Here is an 18,175-nt window from a genome sequence, read left to right on the forward strand (position 1 = left end):
GCTATGGTCTTAGACACATTAGATTTAGGGATCTCCAGAAGTCACAGTCCACATAGTCAGTAAGCATACATTAAACCCTGTGTGCTAGGCACTGTGCTAATGCTGGGGACACAAAACCCACACTTTCAGGAAGCTCACATTTTAATGGAGATAATATGTCAGTGGAGGTGAAGAGAAGAGAGCATTCTAGGCATGGGATACAACCATGAAAGCATAATCAGGAGATGGAATGTTCAAAAAGCAGTAAGCAGGCTAGTGTCACTGGGTCATAGAATCCATGGAGGGTAATAAAGTGTAAGGAGATGGGAAAAGTAGGGAAGGATGTCTTGTCTGTGAAGGATTTTAAAAGCCAAACAGAAGAGTTTATATTTGATCGTGAAAGTAATAGGGGATAAACTTCCAGAGTTTCTGAGTGTGTTTGGATGTGTGGAGGGTGTTGGAGAGGGGGGAGATCTGGGGTGATGTGATCTGTTCTGCACTTCAGAATAATCATTTCAGCAAGTGAGTGTAGGATGGATTAGAGTGGGGAGAGACTGGAGTCAGGGAGACCAACCAGGAAGCAATTGTTACAGTCCAGGTGGGAGGTAATGAAGATCTGCACCAGAGTGGTGACTGTAAGAGTAGAGAAAAGGGGACGTAGAAGAAGAATATTGCATAAGGAGAAATGATAAGACTTGGCAATAGATTGGAGAAGTTCCTTTCCATAATGGACTTTTGCTTTTTCTTTAAGTTTGGGTTCATCATTCCACTTAAAGATAATGACCCTGAACCTGCACTCTCATTTGAGCTTCTGCAAAGAAAACCCCCAATAAGGAAAGGGGAAAAATGAGAGTAAGCCAACTTTCCAAGTTTGTTTCAAATTCTGAAATTCTCTCTTTCAAATCGATTTCTTTTTATCAATGCTATACATTTTATTAATGTGGTAGACTCTTATTCAGTTTCATTCATAGTTCCAACCTTTCTCTTGAAAACACTTTCTTTCCAGGTGAGGAGGCTTCTGGGGTATGGGGAGAAGGAAGTCTAGAGAATCAACAGAACTGGAAGAGGAATGAAGGTGTGAACAGGGAAGAAGGAAAGGAAAAGTTGAAATAGAAAACTGAACTGAAGAGAGTACTTTCAAGGGAAAGGTTGGAATAAAACCCCAAGCCAAAAAATTGAATATTTTAAATCTGAAAAATAAAACAAATAACAGTAGATGAATATTATCATTTTTATGAGAAAATATGGATTGAAATCATTTGTGATTGATTAGAAAAATCTAGATAATGATTTAAATCTATACAGTATTTTTTAAGTATGAAATTGATATGCTACCAATAGGTAATCAAAATATCCTTCAAGATTTGTCATAGGAAAGGAAAGATGCCTATTGTTTGTATCTATTTTTTTGATACTAATGAATAAATCTGTGACCAATACTAAACTTGTCTGACTAAAACTGTTTTGAGTCAGTTATTGAAAGACTCCTTGTTCCAGCTTGCAATTATGTGAATACTTAGATAGGGTCATACTAGGGAGAACTAAGATGGCAGATTATAGGGCAAGGACCCAGGTGAACTCTCCCAACATTCCCCTCCAGACAAATTTAAAAAGTCAAATTTTGGAGTAGCAGAGCCCACAAAGGACAGAGAGAGACATTTCTCCAGCCTAACACAATTTAGGAGGTCCGAAGGAGAAGTCTGTATAGTTTACTGGGGTGAGAGCCAGCCAGTGCATGCAGCCAGAGTACCATTGGTGGACCCTGCAGATGGTTATCACAGCCACAGCAGCAGCAGCTATGGGAGCTCTCAGCCCAGAGATAGTAAGAAAGACTTTACAGAGGACCCTTTGCTGGTACTGGATGCAGCTGGCACTGATTGGCAACTCTGTTGCCCAAAACCAGTTCTAGATTGCAGCTCCAGGTGGAGAGGAGCACTTGGTGATTGGTCATGAGGGAGGAAAGACCTGGGTCACGATTCCAGGGCCAAGAGGAACAGTAGCATTTGAGGCTGCAGGGGAACAGGGTTTCTTCCTGGGTGAAGACCATAGCACAGGTCAGGAGAACAGTGACCACACTCTCCCGAGATAATACCATCTTGGAAGCACAAAAAACTTGCAGATCCCCACCCCCTCCCCCCCATCCCCAGAAACTAATTCTAGAAACAAATTGTGCTAATTCTAGCAAAAAAAAAGCCTGAAACTTGGGACAGTACCTCCTTGCCACCAGGTGAGCAGGACCCAAGTTTACCATAAAGTACAAAGGTAAGAAATAGGCTTAAAGAAAAAAAAGAACTTGACCATAAAAAGCTATCTCCATGGCAGGCAATACCAAGACATAAACATAGAAGACCACAATATGAAAACAGGTACAAACAAAACCTCAAAAGATAAATGCTAATTGGACCCAAGGCCAGCAAAAATCCTGGTAGAGTTAAAGAGAGAGATAAGTGTAGTAGAGGAAAAATTGGAAAAAAATGAAAGTGATGCAAGAAAATTTTAAGAGAACAGCTTGGTAAAGGAGACACCAAAAAATACTGAAGAAAACAACTTAAAAAACAGAATTGGCCTAATGGTTAAAGAGGCACAAAGATTCACTAAAGAAAAAATCCTTTAAAATCAGAATAGGCCAGATGGAAGTGGAGGTACAAAAATTCACTGAAGAAAATAATTCCTTAAATATTAGAATTAGGCAAGTGGAACAAAATGACTACGTCAGATTTCAAGAAACAAAAAATGAAGTTGGAAGAATGAAAAAAAAATAGAAGAAAATATGAAATTTCCCATTGGAAAAATAGCTGACCTGGAAAACAGATCAAAGAGAAATACTTTAAGAATTTTTGGACTACCTGAAAGCCATGATCAAAAAAAAGAGCCTAGATGTCATATTTCGAGAAATTATGTAGGAAAACTGTCCTGATATTCTAGAACCAGAAGGTAAAATAGAAATGAAAGAAATTGCCAACTACCTCCTGAAAGAGATCAGAAAATGAGAACTCTCAGGAATATAGCCAAATTCCAGAGCTCCCAGGTCAAAGAGAAAATATTGCTAGCAGACAGAAACAATTCAGATATCATGGAACCACAGTCAGGCTAACACTAGATTTAGCAGCTTCCATGTTGAACTATTAGAGGGCTTAGAATATGATATTCCAGAATGCAAAGGAGCTAGGATTATAAGAATTACAAGAATAACTTACCCAGCAAAACTAAGTATAAGTCTTCTGGGGAAAAAATATATAGAAAGAAGCATTCCTAATGAAAAGGCCAACGTTGAATAAAAATTTTGACATTCAAATATGAGACTTGAGAGAAACATAATGTAAACATGAAAAAGTAATCATAAGGAACTCAGTAAAGTTAAACTGTTTAAATTCCTATTTGGGAAGATGATACGTGTAACTCCTAAGAACTTTTTCACTATTAGAGCAGTTAAAAGAGTCTACATAGACCTTGAATTGTTTATTTTGGGATGATATACAAAAATAAATGTAGGGGTGAGAAAGAGAAGAAAAAAGAGAAAACTGGGAAAGGGAAGGGAAAGGTAGAAAGGGGAAATTTTTCTCACAGGCATATAAGGAAGGGATTTTATAGTGGAGGAAAGTGGGGGTAAAGGGGTGGGCAATGCTAGAACCTCATTCTCATCAGAATTAGTTCAAAGAGGGAAGATACACACATACACACACTTAGAGAGCTATAGAAATCTTAACCAATAGGGAAGTAGGAGGCTAAGGGGATAAGAGATATAAGGGAAGGGGAAATGAAGAAAAGGAGGTCAGATTAAGGGAAGCAATGGTGAGAAGAAACAGATTTTTTTTTTTTTTAGGAGGGAAAGGAAAAAAAGAAATAAGGATAAACAGAATAAGATAGGATGGAGGGAAATACACACACTATTAGTAATCATAACTATGAATGTGAATGGGATGAACTAACCCATCAAATAGAAGTGGATAGCAGAATGGATCAGAACCCAGAATCCAACAATATGTTATGTACAAGAAACATACTTGAAATACAAAGACATGCACAGAGTTAAAAGTCTGGAGTAGAATCTGTTAATGCTTCAAAGTTGTAAGCTTGCTCACCAAAGGATTTCAGGCAGCCCTCGAAAAATGTGCAGGAAAACTTTCTTTGTAGAGAAAACCCTTTGGTGGCCACAGGTTGTACAGTCCTGCTCTAAACAGAAGTAAATTCTCCTGGGGGGGGGGGGGGCGCGTCCTGCCCAAGATTGAAGAGCATGATTGAGGGCTAGATCAATCTCATCAATTAGTCATGTCTTTCAGAGACTTACCTTACAGGCTCTAGGCCTTAAATGAGGAAAGAAAGGAGAAAAGCCTGGATCCTAATTTTAATAACTAGCTATTAATATTAGTAAAATAATTTCAAGAACAATCTTGAACTATGCCCAGAGGGCTATAAAACTGCATACCCTTTGATCTAGCAATACCACTACTAGGTCTGAATCCTAAAGAACAAAGGAAAAGAAATTTTTGTTCAGTCTTATGTCTGACTCTCCATGACCCCATTTAGGTTTTTGTTTGACAAAGATACTAGAGTGGTTTATCATTTCCTTCTCCAACTCATTTGACAAATGAGGAAACTGAAGCCAACAGGGTTTAGTGACTTGCCCAGGGTCACACAGCTAGTAAAGCTAGTAAGTGTCTGTGGGTAGATTTGAACTCAGGAAGATGAGTCTTCCTGACTCCAGGCCTGACACTCTATCCACTAAGCCATCTAACTGCCTCAGGAAAAGGACTCATTTGTACAAAAAAAAAAAAGGAGCAGTTTTTGTGGTGGTAAAGACTTAGAAATTGAGGGGATGGTCATCATTTGGGGAATGGCTGAACAAGTTGTGGCATTGGTTGGTTGTTGTCCTTCTGGAAGAGGACCAAAATGGTATCACTATGTTAGAGTCAAGTTACAATGTGTCCAGCTGTGGGTGATCAGAACAATACAAGCTCAGAATGCCGTCCTGCAGGTGGGCCCAAACAGTCCATGGGAACATTGGGGGTGGATTCTCTAAATTTGCATATCTCATTTCTTTTGAGTTACTTCAGCTCTACATTGCTCATAAAACACGGTGCCTTCTTTGATGTGGTTGCATCATGCCTTTGCCAGCATCTCTCATGTCACACAATGAATGCCAGAGTTCTTCAGAGAGACCTTGAGAGTGCATTTGATTATGATGACATACTTTTGTGGTATAAGAAATGATGAGGGAGTCGTTTCAGAAAAAACAAGGAAAGAACTATATGAAGTGATGCAAAGTGAAGTGAGAATTTCTGGGAGGTCATTGTACACAATAATAGCAATGTTTTGAAATACTTGACTCTTTTCATCACTACAATTATCTAAGACAATTCCAAAGGATTCATAACTACAAAATAATTTTTTGGTAGTTTGGTTGGTATGGCACTGAATAAGTATATTTAGATCTGTCATTTTTATTATTTTGGCTTAGTCTCCCCATTAGCCAGCAATATTTTTCTAGTTGTTTAGATCTAACTCTATTTGTGTGAAAAGTGTTTTGTAATTTTGTTCATATAGTTCCTGGGTTTGTCTTGGCAGGTAGATTCCCAAGTGTTTTATATTGTCTGCTTTGGAAAATATTGTCCAAAAGACTCATTATGAAAAAGTTCTATCCAGGTTAAAACTGATGAGCTCTGAGTACAAATTGAAGTATCATTTTCTCTCCTGCTTTCTTGGTTTCTCGCTTTTTGGGGGATATGGCTAATATGGAAATATGTTTTGCATGATTTCAAATGTATAATTGATATCATGTTGTTTGCCTTCTTAATGGGTGAGGAAGGGGTGGGAGAGAGAGAAAATTTAGAATTCAGAGTTACAAAAGAATATGAAAAATATATCAAAAATTTTTTATTAAGAAAAAATCACTTCAAGCATTTGTATGTATCACATGTCAAATCTGGACACCAATTACAGAATATCTCCCAACCTTGAAAGACATTCTTTGGTTATGTGTAGGTAACTAGAATAGTTTGTGTTTGATATTGATCACTGCAACATACAAGAATTGTGATACATCATTTTCTCTCATTTTTCTTCTCTCTGATATGAACAGAATCAAGCTATAGAAGTGGCCTGGGGTCACCAGCCTGTTTTCTTGAGCTGGGTGGAAGGGAGGCATCATTCAAATCAAGGTGAAAATGTGGCCGAAATTAATAGGCAGGTTGGCCAGAAACTTGGAATTTCAGATGGGGAACAGGTAAGCATTTAATGATATGAAGAAGGGACTCATTTACTCTAATCTAATCTGAAATGGTAATGAAAAGAAAACATCACAACATTCAGATTCTTCTTTCAGAATAGAGGAGAGAAAGCATAAGTTTTTCTACGGAAAGCTTATGTGGCATTTTTTTTTTAAAGGACTAAAAGAACAACATTTTTTTCTAAACATTGAGTCCATATCTGATTATGTCCTGCATTCACTTCCTGGACCATTACAAACTGCAAAATCACAGTCATTTCCTCCCAAAATTCTCAGTGTTTTTGCTTTACCAGCTGACTTTCTTAACTGCTTCTTTGCCAGATCTTTACCTTATCAAAAATTACATTGAGGGTCAGGTTAAGTCCAAGCTGATTGTATGCTCTTCTTCTGGCAAAGTGGTGCTTCTGTCAAGTTTTCCTACTAGCAGAAGACCCTGTCATTTCCATACTGGAAAAGCCTCCTGTATCCTGGATATGACCCAAGGACACAAAGCACATGCTTCCAGGGATGTCCCTTATGTTTCCTTCTTTCGTGATTGTCATTGCTCAAATGTTAGTGCTGCTCAGTTCCTGATCTTAGACTTTTTTTTATTTTGTGAAACAAGGTATATACCCTTCCATTTCTATATTTGAATCATGGGTCTTATGTCACTTGTGTTAAAATTTAAGGTTCACTTCCCAGATGCCCTTTTATTCTCTGCATTGTATCTGGGTTTCTGAGGTGAAGCATATATTTCTCAACATTCTTCCTTGTCATTTCCTCTTGTAAACTTTATTAGATGTCTTGGTTCTAATTCCTAACACAATACAACTTACTGGTTTGTTTTTTTCCATTTATTTATAAATGGATTCCTAATTGTGTTTTTGTAGATCCTTTTACATACTATACCACTAGATTGCTGTTTCCTGATAAGTTAAAGAGAGAAAAAGATAATGGATCACATAAGTTCAGGGATTTCTGACTTTTTGGTGGCTTATAGTAAGTGATAAGTGCTTGTTGACTTAACAGTAAGGAACTGCTGTGTTCTATACTTGTTTGTTGGGCAGTGTTTAAACTGGGTTTCAACCCCTTATGGGATTGCAAAAAATTTGACAATAGTATAAGGTTTCTGAGCATGTAATAACCAAAAATTAATTAAAGATCAAATGAGTGAAGACTCCGAGGTGTTTCTGGTAGTGCTTGCCCATGTTGCATTGGACATCTTCATTTCAGCCTTGGTTCTGAACACAAAGTGTGACTTCAGGCCACACAGTGCCAGTGAATGCTTCTGAAACTTGAGTGGGAAAAAGTTTATGAGGCACATATTAATAATTTTTTTTTAGAGGGGGGAAGGCAGGGCAATTGGGGTTAAGTGACTTGCCCAAGGGCACACAGCTAGTAAGGGTTAAGTGTCTGAGGCCGGATTTGAACTCAGCTCCTCCCAATTCAAGGGCCAGTGCTCTATTCGCTATGCCACCTAGCCACCCATACATATTAATAATCATGAAATGGAGATATCATAGATAAGAAAGTGTAAAGGAAATACTGTTGACAAATCATGGCATTAGCAAAAAGTGGAACATATTAGAATTTATCTTCGTTGTAACTTTATTGGCTTCTCCCCTACCCTGTCCCATAGACAGTCTCAGAGGACACGAAGGAGAAGATATGCCAGCATTGTAGGCCTGTCTTGGCAACTTAGCAACAGTGAAAATTCCCATAGGGAAGGAGTGTGTGGCTAGAAGGCCCCAAGACTGACCAGGTCAGAGTCTGCAGTTGACTTATCAGGGGTCCTTCATTTAGGCTAGCCCATCTTTTAGCTAAGTGTAAGATTTATTTATGTTGAATCATTGGTTCTTATTCAGCACCAATTTCAATTTCAATATAGTTCTGTTTTGTAAATATTATTGTAAATCATTTTCATAAAATCTGTTCTAATATTATTTTGTAATTAATATAGGCACAGTTGCCCTGACTAGCATGTTGTATAACAACAACATTGTAATTAATACATTATAATCAAACCCTTCCATGAAATTGGTGTATCCCACTGTTACATTATTTAGTTGATTACCTGAGGCACACATCAGAAGATCTTATGGTGGAGTAGCTGCCACTTTTAATATTTTTTGGCTAATTTCTTTTTTCAAGAAACCAATTAATGTCTTTACATAGGACACACCTATGTAGATACAAACAATAAATTGTAACTGGATCTAAGACATTACTTATATCAAAATCCTAACATATAAAAATTTTATTTTTGCCAGGTGTTTCTGAGGCCCTGTTCCCATGTGGTATCTTGTCATCAAGTTGAAGTGAAACCCCTCTCAGCAGACGATTGGGAGATACTGGTAAAAAAAAAAAAAACAAAGTCAAAAATATTGCCATGTTAATGTTCAGCTACATTAGAATGTTTTCATTAATTTTCCGTCCTCTGATATTAATTCTACACATCCTAAATTAGTATTTCTCTGATTCAAATCAGATCTAATTTCATTGTTAGACAAAATAACTGCTCAGGAACAAATGCAAAATGTTATTGAGTCTGGTTTTTTGTTGTTGTTTTTTGTATGTTTGTTTTGTTTTTCCTAATATGGTGTAAAATTGTCCTAGGAGCTGCATGCGTCTTCTCTTGAACAGCATCTTCTTGATCAGATTCGAATAGTCTTTCCAAATGCGATTTTTCCTGTTTGGGTTGATCAGCAGACATACATTTATATCCAAATTGGTAAGTGCTGTTTTGAAGATTTGCTGTCTTATTCTGCAGCACTGACAATGCTGATATAGAGGCGAATGTACTAATGAGTTTGTTTTCTTCCTAGTTGCACTCATGCCAGCTGCCACTTATGGTAGGCTGGAAAATGACACTGAACTCTTCGTTCATCCCAAGACACGCCAGACCAAAGACAGTGCCACAGATCTGCCCTTTTCTAGAGCAGATGATACACCAGGAATATTTAATAAATATAGAAGAGACCAGGAAGACCTGACAAGGGGATTTCAGACAAAACCACCTCCTTCAAGCACTGCTGGAGCCCATGAACCGAATAAACAAGATTCAGATCTTATCTTTGGCATGTTTACAATGCCAAACATATGGAATCTAATGGGGAGCATTTTTTCTTATGGAGCTGAGAAAAAAATAGACACACCCTGGGGTTCAAGTGAAATTAATGCATTCAAAAATATGCAGTTAACAGTTGTTCCAAAAGACTCTGTTTTCAGAGTATGTAATTCTCAGCCTCCCAGTATACAACGTGTGGCAGCAACGTCTTTGTTTCAGAAAGACCATGCCATTCATATTTTTCCCTGGAATCAACAATATTTTGATTTGGAGCCCAGTTTTACTGTGACCTATGGAAAGTTAACTCAGCTGCTCTCCCCAAAGCAACAACCAAGTGAAACAAAGCAAAATGTCTTGTCACCTGAAAAGGAAAAGCAGATGGCTCACCAAGATAAGAAGCAGATTCGCTCAGGTAGTAGTCAAGGAGTTGGTAAAGCCTGTGTGGTGCAGATAGTCTGGAACGGACTTGAGGAACTGAAGAATTCCATACAGTATAACAACACTATAGAAGCTCTCCATACTGGGAAAGTTTGGGTTAGTGTGAACCTTGTGACTTGTGGGAAAAGGAACTCATTTTTATATTTATAACCCTTGAAACTATAATAGTTCTCTGTGTTTTTCTGTGAAAACTACAATGTATTATATTAGGAAAATGGAACCTAAGATTTTCTATTTAGAGGACTAGATGTGGGGAGATAACATTCTAATTTTGTAGTAAAATCATTGGCTAGTATACAAATTGTATTAGCACAGTCTGACAGATGTAGATTAGGGCCACCTCCCCTCCTTTAGTATTTGAGTAGTCACAGTAAGGTGTACTATAAAAATGAAATAGGTAAATGGAAAGTACCACTGTAATTTAATGTAATCAATCATCAGGTATTTATTAAGTACCTGTAATATCCCTTCATTTGTTTTAGGTACTATAATAAATTATTACACTATTTTGCCTCCATTATTTGGCAGCAAAAAAAGATTTTGTCCCTAGGTTATCTCTTTGCTTTTAGACTATTTGCTGCATAGACTGTAAGGAGTGATATGTTCACTTTGCCCCAAACCTTTTGCTACCTGCAGTAATTTCTTCCTCTCTGTCTTCTGAGCAGTGGCAAGTCTGGCTTGCTGTCAGGTGTTAGGGGAAGGTAGAAGCTGTAGGAGAAGTCCAGGAGCATGGGAGCTCTTATTCCAGTTCCCTAGAGGCAAATGTCCAGGGATGTAGAAAGGGCTAAATAAAGGAGAGCTTCCTTGGAGGAGCTTGGATTATTAACTCTGCCTGTAGCTACCAGCTGGGGATGGGTGACTTTTATATATACAACTCAAACGCTGACTTCCCCCTCATATGCCAGTTTCTCATCTAGTTTTCTGCTGCATATTTCTATCTGGATTATCCCATTATTACTTAAATTCATCATTTCCAAAAACTGAGCTCATCCTTATTGCCTTAGAACTAACTCACCCTAATTTTTTCTATTTCTGTTAATGCTGCTGTATGTTCATAGAATTCAGACCTGATCAGAGAAGGAACCTCAAAAGTCATCTGTTCCAGTCACTCACCTTAGAGATAAGGAAATTGGTCCATAGAGCTTAGGTGGGGACTTCTCTAAGGTCACATTGATAGTAAAGTGATAGAGTTGGAATCCTAGCAATCATCCTGTTACTCTTAAGGAGAGTTTGTCTTTTCCCCACACTGCCTCTCCGTATCGATTCAGATCAACTGGTCTGTTCACTTTAGGTCCATACCAACTCATTCACAGTGACCTGTCCTAGAATGTCATTCCTTGTCCTATCCATGGCCCATTCATTCTTCATATCATAGTTCACTCCCCCTCTTCTCCAGGGGACCTTTCTAGAGCATTTCCACCAGTGAAACTTCCTTCCCCTAACCTCTCAGAATATTCAGCATTTTATTTGACTGTTAATATTATACTATCTTTTTTTATAAAAACTGCTTTGAATTGACATTTAACATTTTATTACCATTTATGTCATGTCTCCCAAACTAGATTATCACCCCTCTGAGGGCAAGAAATATGTTTCTGTGTATTCCTCCTGTGCCTAACATGGGTGGGGAACCAACCTGTGGCCTCAAGACCACATGTGGCCTTTTGACTGAGTTCAGGTTTTATAGAACAAATCCTTTTATTAAGGGGATTTGCTCTGTAAAGTTTGGACTCAGTCAGAATGCTGCACTTGAGGACCTAGAGGGCCACATGTGAGCTCAAGGCCACAAGTTCCCCAGCCCTGGCCTAATACAAGGCCTCATGTATAGAGATACCTAATAAATATTGTTTGATTGATTGAGTAGATTTAAAAGATGAAAAGCAAATGATAAAAAAGAGAAGAGGAAGCATGAGAAAAATCTTCCTAGGCCAGGAATTTCCAATCAGTAGAATTTTTTAAGTACCTACTATGTGCCCTGGCATTGTTAGACTCTGGGTTCCTAACATTTTGGCTAGTAGGAGCTATTTTTATTTGTTTGAAATGTGAAGATTGATGTGGTTGGGCAGGTGCTAATAGTAGAATATTGGAGCCAGAGACAAGAAGGCATTTGGACTCCCCATAAATTTCAGCTCCCATTTTCTGTTCTGTTAGATTGATGTGCCATGTGCTTTGGTGATGGGGCGTAATAGCAGCTTCCACACTTTTTTGCTGATGGATTGATTGTTGGAAATACCCACACACCACTGAGTGGGAAAGAACTCAAATTTTTGCCACTTTGTAGTAGATGAGGTCAGGTTTGGTTGATCATAATTCATTCATTAATTAGAGATCCCCTTTCCTAAGCAGTGAATATCTATTAGCTAAGATTTTATATGAGAGAAGTGCTGCGAATTTTGGTTTAGGCATCAAGTGGTGATTATTCTCTTGTATTCCTACCATTTCTGTTCTTTTAATTATTCAGTCTTTTGGATACGCTTATAAGTTGTTTATTTTATAGCTTCTGTCTAAAGGTACTCCTGGTAAAACCTGGGCTTCAGAGGCTAGTGCAGATGGTTAAGAGAGATTAAGGGTTTTTTTTTTACTCTTTTATTGTCATATATAAGCATCCTAGTTGGGGGGGAAACCCCTTATCTTTTGCTTTTAGGTTTACAACTTCTGTCTGGAATTGATACAGCTGATCTCTGGTCTTGTGGGGTTAGTTGTGATTGCCCCCTCCAGTATACCACAGCTTTCTTGTTTGTTCATCCAACAAATATTTATAAAGTATCTACTGTAGAACACTGTGTTAGGCATTAGAGAAGATAAAAAGTTTAAATAAGGTACAGGTTCTGTTTATCGAAACTTCTAGTTCTAAAAGATACAGTTTAATCCACATATGTAGCTCAACTGCAAAACTGAGATTAATTTGAATCTATTTTAGGGAAAGAAAACTATGTTGAAAGCTCTCTTAGTTGACAGTTCAAAATATATCCTTGTACAGTACTAGTTCTAAGAGGAAAAAATTGAGGTTAGAAAATTCAATTTTAGAACTTTTTTCTTTCAGTCTGAAATAAGTTCTGCCTAACACTCAATAATTTTGATAACTTGGGTAATTTCATCTGAAACTGGAAATGAAAAGTATTATCTCTTATTATGAAACATTATAGCTGGATTGAACTTTGAGTATATTTCTATTTTTTGAACATTGGTTTCCAACCCTGTATATATATTTATTTCAGATACCAGAAGACATGAGAAAGAGACTGAATATACAAATGCATTCAGCTATCCGAATATCACCAGTGGAATCGATCCCTCAAATTCCAAAATCTATCAAATTACAACCTAGAGAAAATTTAGTAAGTACAAATCCATGTTGCATCCTTTTTGCATGTATAGTATAAGTAGTGCTATTGTTTCAGTTGGTATTACCCAAATGTAGTATTTCTTTATGTTGGCTTAATCAAGAAGTCACTCATAAGAGAGGTTTATTATACAATATGTGCTTGTACAGGTACTCAGCAATTTTGACTTTTGAAAGTCTTGCTGGCATTCTTTCAATATCCATTTTACTCAGCCATTTACTTTTCTTCTTACAATTAACTACGATAACTTAGAGATTCTGGTTAGTAATTATCAGGGTTAATACTTCCCTGGATTGGGATTAAGTTTACCAATAGGTTACCAGTTTTGAAATAATTTTAATACAATAATAGGAATGTATTTAGTAAAAATACTTATTTAATGAATGGGCCGGTAAACTCATTTTATGTGTTAATCTTGGTATCAATTTAGAATACAATCCACTTCTTGTCCTCTGAAATTTTTATCCATGTCTTCCCATAAATTCCAGTGCAGTGAAGCACTTTGTCCAGGTCTTTTTACATTTTATAGAACTCAACCTGTCAACTTGTTATCCTTTACTCATATTGAATGCCATCTCACCTCCTTTTCCAGTTGTTCTTTCTTAGATGAACACAATTTCATCTTTCGTGATTCAGAAAATATGTCCAGATATGTTAGAAAAATCAATGGTCTTGAAATTAGAAGACCTGGGGTTAAGTCCTGGCTCTGTAGGCAAATCACTGACCTTCTCTGAGCCTTCATTTTTTCATCAGTAAGACAGCAATGACCATATTTGTATAACTTACCTCATGTAGTTGTTATGAAGAAAATATATTATAAGTCTTGAAATGCTATAATTATTATTATATTATTATCATTCAGGTTGATTATTATGAATATCATTATAGATATAATCATGGAAATGTCTGATAGAGTCAGATTGTTAAGCTAGAGTCTATAAAACTATTTTTATTATCGCCTAGTAGGAAGAGAACAAGGTACTAGATTTAGTTTCATATCCATAGTAGTATATTACTAAGCCTCTAAAATTTTAAATGTAGTTTTAAATGATTTGTTTTTTTTAATAAGTTTCTATTTATGTCTTTTTTAACATCACCAAAATTTCTCTTAGTTTTCCTTTCCCTCTCCAAGAGCCATTCCATATAATAAATAACATTTTTAAAAGACAAAAACAGGAAAAAAGGGAAAAATAAGCATAGCTGATTAATAAACTGACAAACTCTGAAAACATGTGCAGTGTATAACATGTGTAGACCTCCCACATCTACAGAGGGTTGGGATGGGAAGATCTTCTCATATCTTTTCTTTATAGTTTCATAACTTTTTTTGTTTGTAGTTCCTTCCATTCACTTACTGTAGTCATGTGTATTGTTTTCTTGGCTCTACTTCACTCTGCATCAGTTCATGTAAGTCTTCCCATGCTTCTCCTTATTCTCACCATGTTTTTTTCTTACAGCACAGTAATATTCCATTCCATTGATGTGCCACAACTTGTTTCACCATTCCCCATTCAGTGGGCATCTCCTTTGTTTCCAGTTCTTTGCTATCCCAAAAAGTGCTCTATTTTGGTGTGGCGGGCTAGGTGGCATAGTACACTGGCCCTGGAGTCAGGAGGACCTGAGTTCAAATGTGGCCTCAGACACGTTAACACTTACTAGCCGTGTCACCTTGAGAAAGTCAGTTAATCCCAATTGCCCTGCCTTCCCCCGTGCAAAAAGCAAAAAAGTTCTCTTTGGGATATAAGCTTAGTAATGGAATCTCTGGGTCAAAGGGTATAAATATTTTAGTCACTCTACATAATTCCAAATTGCTTTTTACATGATTTATATTTTATATTTGATCATTTTTAATTGTTGAAATTTACTGTTTTTCACAGAAATGCTGCTCTCCAGGCCAAGTACCTTGTATAGAAGAATCAGTAGAAGTTAGTTACAGAATATGGATTTTCACTGATTTTAGTCTCAAAAATGAGTTGTTACTATAAAATTTCTTTCCTGTATGGTAAAGTGAGTTGCACTTTGGCATTTAAAACCCTTCACACCTGACTTGATCTGACCTTTCTGGGCTTATCATATATTTCTCCCTCTTAGATAAGACAATCTATCTTCCACCTCTTTATACCTTCAGATCCCTTCCATCTTAAGCATTCTTTGATTATAAACTCTTCCGTGTGACATTGAGCAAGTCACTTAACCCTAACTGCCTTCCAAAAAAAAAAAAACCTCTTGTACTTGATGGTCTCACACTTCTCCATGACTCTCCTGAGACTTCTCTAAGTCCCCAGGACTAACTCCCTCCCACATCCAGAAAAAAAGCAGGGATGCAGGGAATTTATTTGCTTTAAAATAATGTTTTTTCTTTGTTTTACTTATTTAAATAATAATATCTCACGTTTTCTTTATAATCCACAGATTAGTACTAGGCTAGATTGAAAAGAGGAGAGATGATAGAAACAAAGCAGGCCAAAAAAATAATTTGCAGGGACACTGGGAATGATGTGTGACAAGAAAAGAGGGAGGTGATAAGGAGGAAAGGAGTGTTAAGAGTGGGAAGAAACTGAAAACACTAATCTCTAGGATCTTCATTCACCCACGTTAATAAACATTAACATGAAAGCTTATTTATCATCAGATTTCTTCCTCTTAGTTAGCCCAGAGGACCATTGTGCTCCTATGGAAACAGGCTAACAAAAAATTAGCTTTAAGAATTAAGATGAAAGTTTTTTCAATTATATGTCAGTTCCTTGCCATTAATACACTTTTTAAATGATTGTACTAATTATAAGCATAGGGCCTGCTTCTGTTAATTCTTCAGGCTCTGGGTTTTGAGTGTTATTTTGAATCTCTGACTGTAGCATGTATTTTGTAACTTTGAGCATCTTTCAACTATCTTATAAGCTGTAAATACCAACAAGATAAAAGAAACAATTGACAAGGCAATTCTTTGTTTTTCTTTCCTTTTTATGGTTAGAATAAAGACATAAGTGAAGAAGAAATTAAGTCTGCTTTCAGTTTATGGCTACAGAATTCTAGTACAGTGACTTGTCCCTGGATACTATCAGCTGAAGAATACATTAATTTGACTTTTAAAGATGGTAGGTAATTGTTGTTAATTTGGATTTCTCTCCCTTAAACATGGATAAGAAACTCTCTTTTTTTAAGTTACAGCACTGAGAAGCAAAATAATATAAAATTAAATTTTTTTAAAGAAACTACATACCTGATGCAACACTGAGTTTGTTTCTTTTTAAATTATGGATAATCTCACTTTGACTTAAATATTAATCATTATAGTAATGTCAGTATTATTATCTTTTCAATAGGTCTGAAGAAGTTCTCTTTGAGTATTGTTCATCCTTTGGAAATGGAAAAAAATAATTCAGAAAATGTCTTTATGTTGAGTACCAGCTTGCTCCAGAAGATTGATATACAAGTAAATATTTTGTCATTTTGAATATTTAGTAAAATAATGATTTCTTATTTTATGTTAAAAATGATGTATATAAATGAGTATCCTATAGAAGTCATTTTCACCCCATTGATCATATTTCCAAACCCGAATGTCTGAATTACAAAATAACTAGATTTAACATATCTACAATATCCTTAGAAAAACCTGTTAACAATACAGGTTAGATTTATATTGAATGCTTTTATTAGAAAATAAAATCACCATTTGCAAAGTCTTTAAGAATTTCTAAAAAGTAAATATTTTAAAGAAATTCATTATAAAATTTGTGTTCTTAGTTCTTCCAATGTATAAAAATGAACTAGCAGTACTGCCACTTGTGGGAGAAAAGGGGTTGAGACATGTTGCCTTCTGGGTATGTTGTGATTTCTTTGGATTTCGTCAGTGAATGCAAAGATGACTTTCTGAACAGATCACTGCCTGCTTCCTATTTTTCTGGTCAAATTGATGTGTCCCTCACATTCTTCCCAGTTTGTGTCATTGTTTCTTCTTTCCTCATATTTGATCTAACGTCTCAATTAAAAAGAAAACCACATTGTTGTTGTTTTATTTTATTAAATTTGTTTATCTACTTTTAGTTTACAACATTCAGTCCCACAATCCCTTGAGTTCCAGATTTTCTTCCCCTTCCTCCTCCCCTCCCATGGTGGCATGCAGTCCACCATGGGAGGCTCTGCAAATACCTCTGCATTAAGCATTAGTCAGGTTGTAAAGAAGAATTATAGCCAATGAAATGAACAATGAGAAGGAAGAAACGAAAGAAAACTAAACACAAAAGAGAGAGCAAGTCGTTTGCTTCAGTGTGCATTCAGACTCTGTACTTATTTTCTCTGGACGTGGATATCCTTTCCATCATGAGTCTTTTGGAGTTGTCATATAACCTTGCATTGCTGAGAGGAGCCCAGTCTGTCGAAGTTCTTAGTCATAGAAGTTCTCCTGGTTCTGCTCTCCTCACTCAGTATCAGCTTATATAAGTCTCTCCAGGTTATTATGAAGTCCATCTGCTCCTCATTTCTTATAGCATAATAATATTCCATTACCATATACCACAACTTGTTCAGCCATTTCCAATTGGGAAATTGATGGGTATCCCATTGATTTCCAATTCTTTGCTACCACAAAAAGAGCTGCTATAAATATTTTTATGTAAACAGGTCTTCCTCCCATTTATATGATCTCTTTGGGATACAGCCCTAGAAGTGGTATTGCTAGGTCAAAGGGTATGTACTTTTTCATAGCCTTTTGGGCATAGTTCCAAATTGCTCTCCAGAATGGTTGAATCAGTTCACAACTCCACCAACAATGCGTTAGTGTTCCGATTTTTCCACATTCTCTCCAGCATTTATCATTTTCCTGTTTTGTCATCTTAGCCAATCTGACCCATGAGGTGTGATACTATTGTTGTTATTTTAAATGGGCCTTTTTATAAGTTCTAATACCATGGAGATAGAGTGATGTAGCAGGTAGACTAGAGTGTAAAATTATGGTTTATAGGGGTATTGTCCAAATGCCTAATTACTAAAGTGTTTCAATTATGTAAATATGCCCAGTTGCATAAGAAAATGAAATAACAGAAATACAAAAAAGGTTTAATATATGACTTGTATTACAAATGTTTGTCTTCTTAAAGCACGTGTTAGTGTATTTGAAAGAAACTTTGCTTTTTGTTTCCT

General features: G+C 36.5%; 1 protein-coding gene across 2 annotated transcripts in view; it reads left to right on the forward strand.

The window, feature by feature from the left end:
• PEX1 (peroxisomal biogenesis factor 1) overlaps positions 1 to 18,175 on the forward strand; it is a 43,112-nt gene that overhangs the window by 3,156 nt on the left and 21,781 nt on the right. For both annotated transcript variants that reach the window (XM_069086148.1, XM_069086149.1), the window contains exons 2-8: positions 6,059 to 6,202; positions 8,455 to 8,538; positions 8,801 to 8,915; positions 9,010 to 9,785; positions 12,908 to 13,027; positions 16,005 to 16,128; positions 16,357 to 16,466. In XM_069086148.1, the coding sequence (XP_068942249.1) occupies positions 6,059 to 6,202; positions 8,455 to 8,538; positions 8,801 to 8,915; positions 9,010 to 9,785; positions 12,908 to 13,027; positions 16,005 to 16,128; positions 16,357 to 16,466 (1,473 nt within the window). The remainder of the gene's footprint in view (positions 1 to 6,058; positions 6,203 to 8,454; positions 8,539 to 8,800; positions 8,916 to 9,009; positions 9,786 to 12,907; positions 13,028 to 16,004; positions 16,129 to 16,356; positions 16,467 to 18,175) is intronic.

This window comes from Petaurus breviceps, unplaced genomic scaffold (assembly GCF_028583685.1).
Source record: "Petaurus breviceps papuanus isolate PSGF00001 unplaced genomic scaffold, PetGlider_PUasm1.0 178, whole genome shotgun sequence".
In the NCBI taxonomy this organism is placed as follows: Eukaryota; Metazoa; Chordata; class Mammalia; order Diprotodontia; family Petauridae; genus Petaurus; species Petaurus breviceps.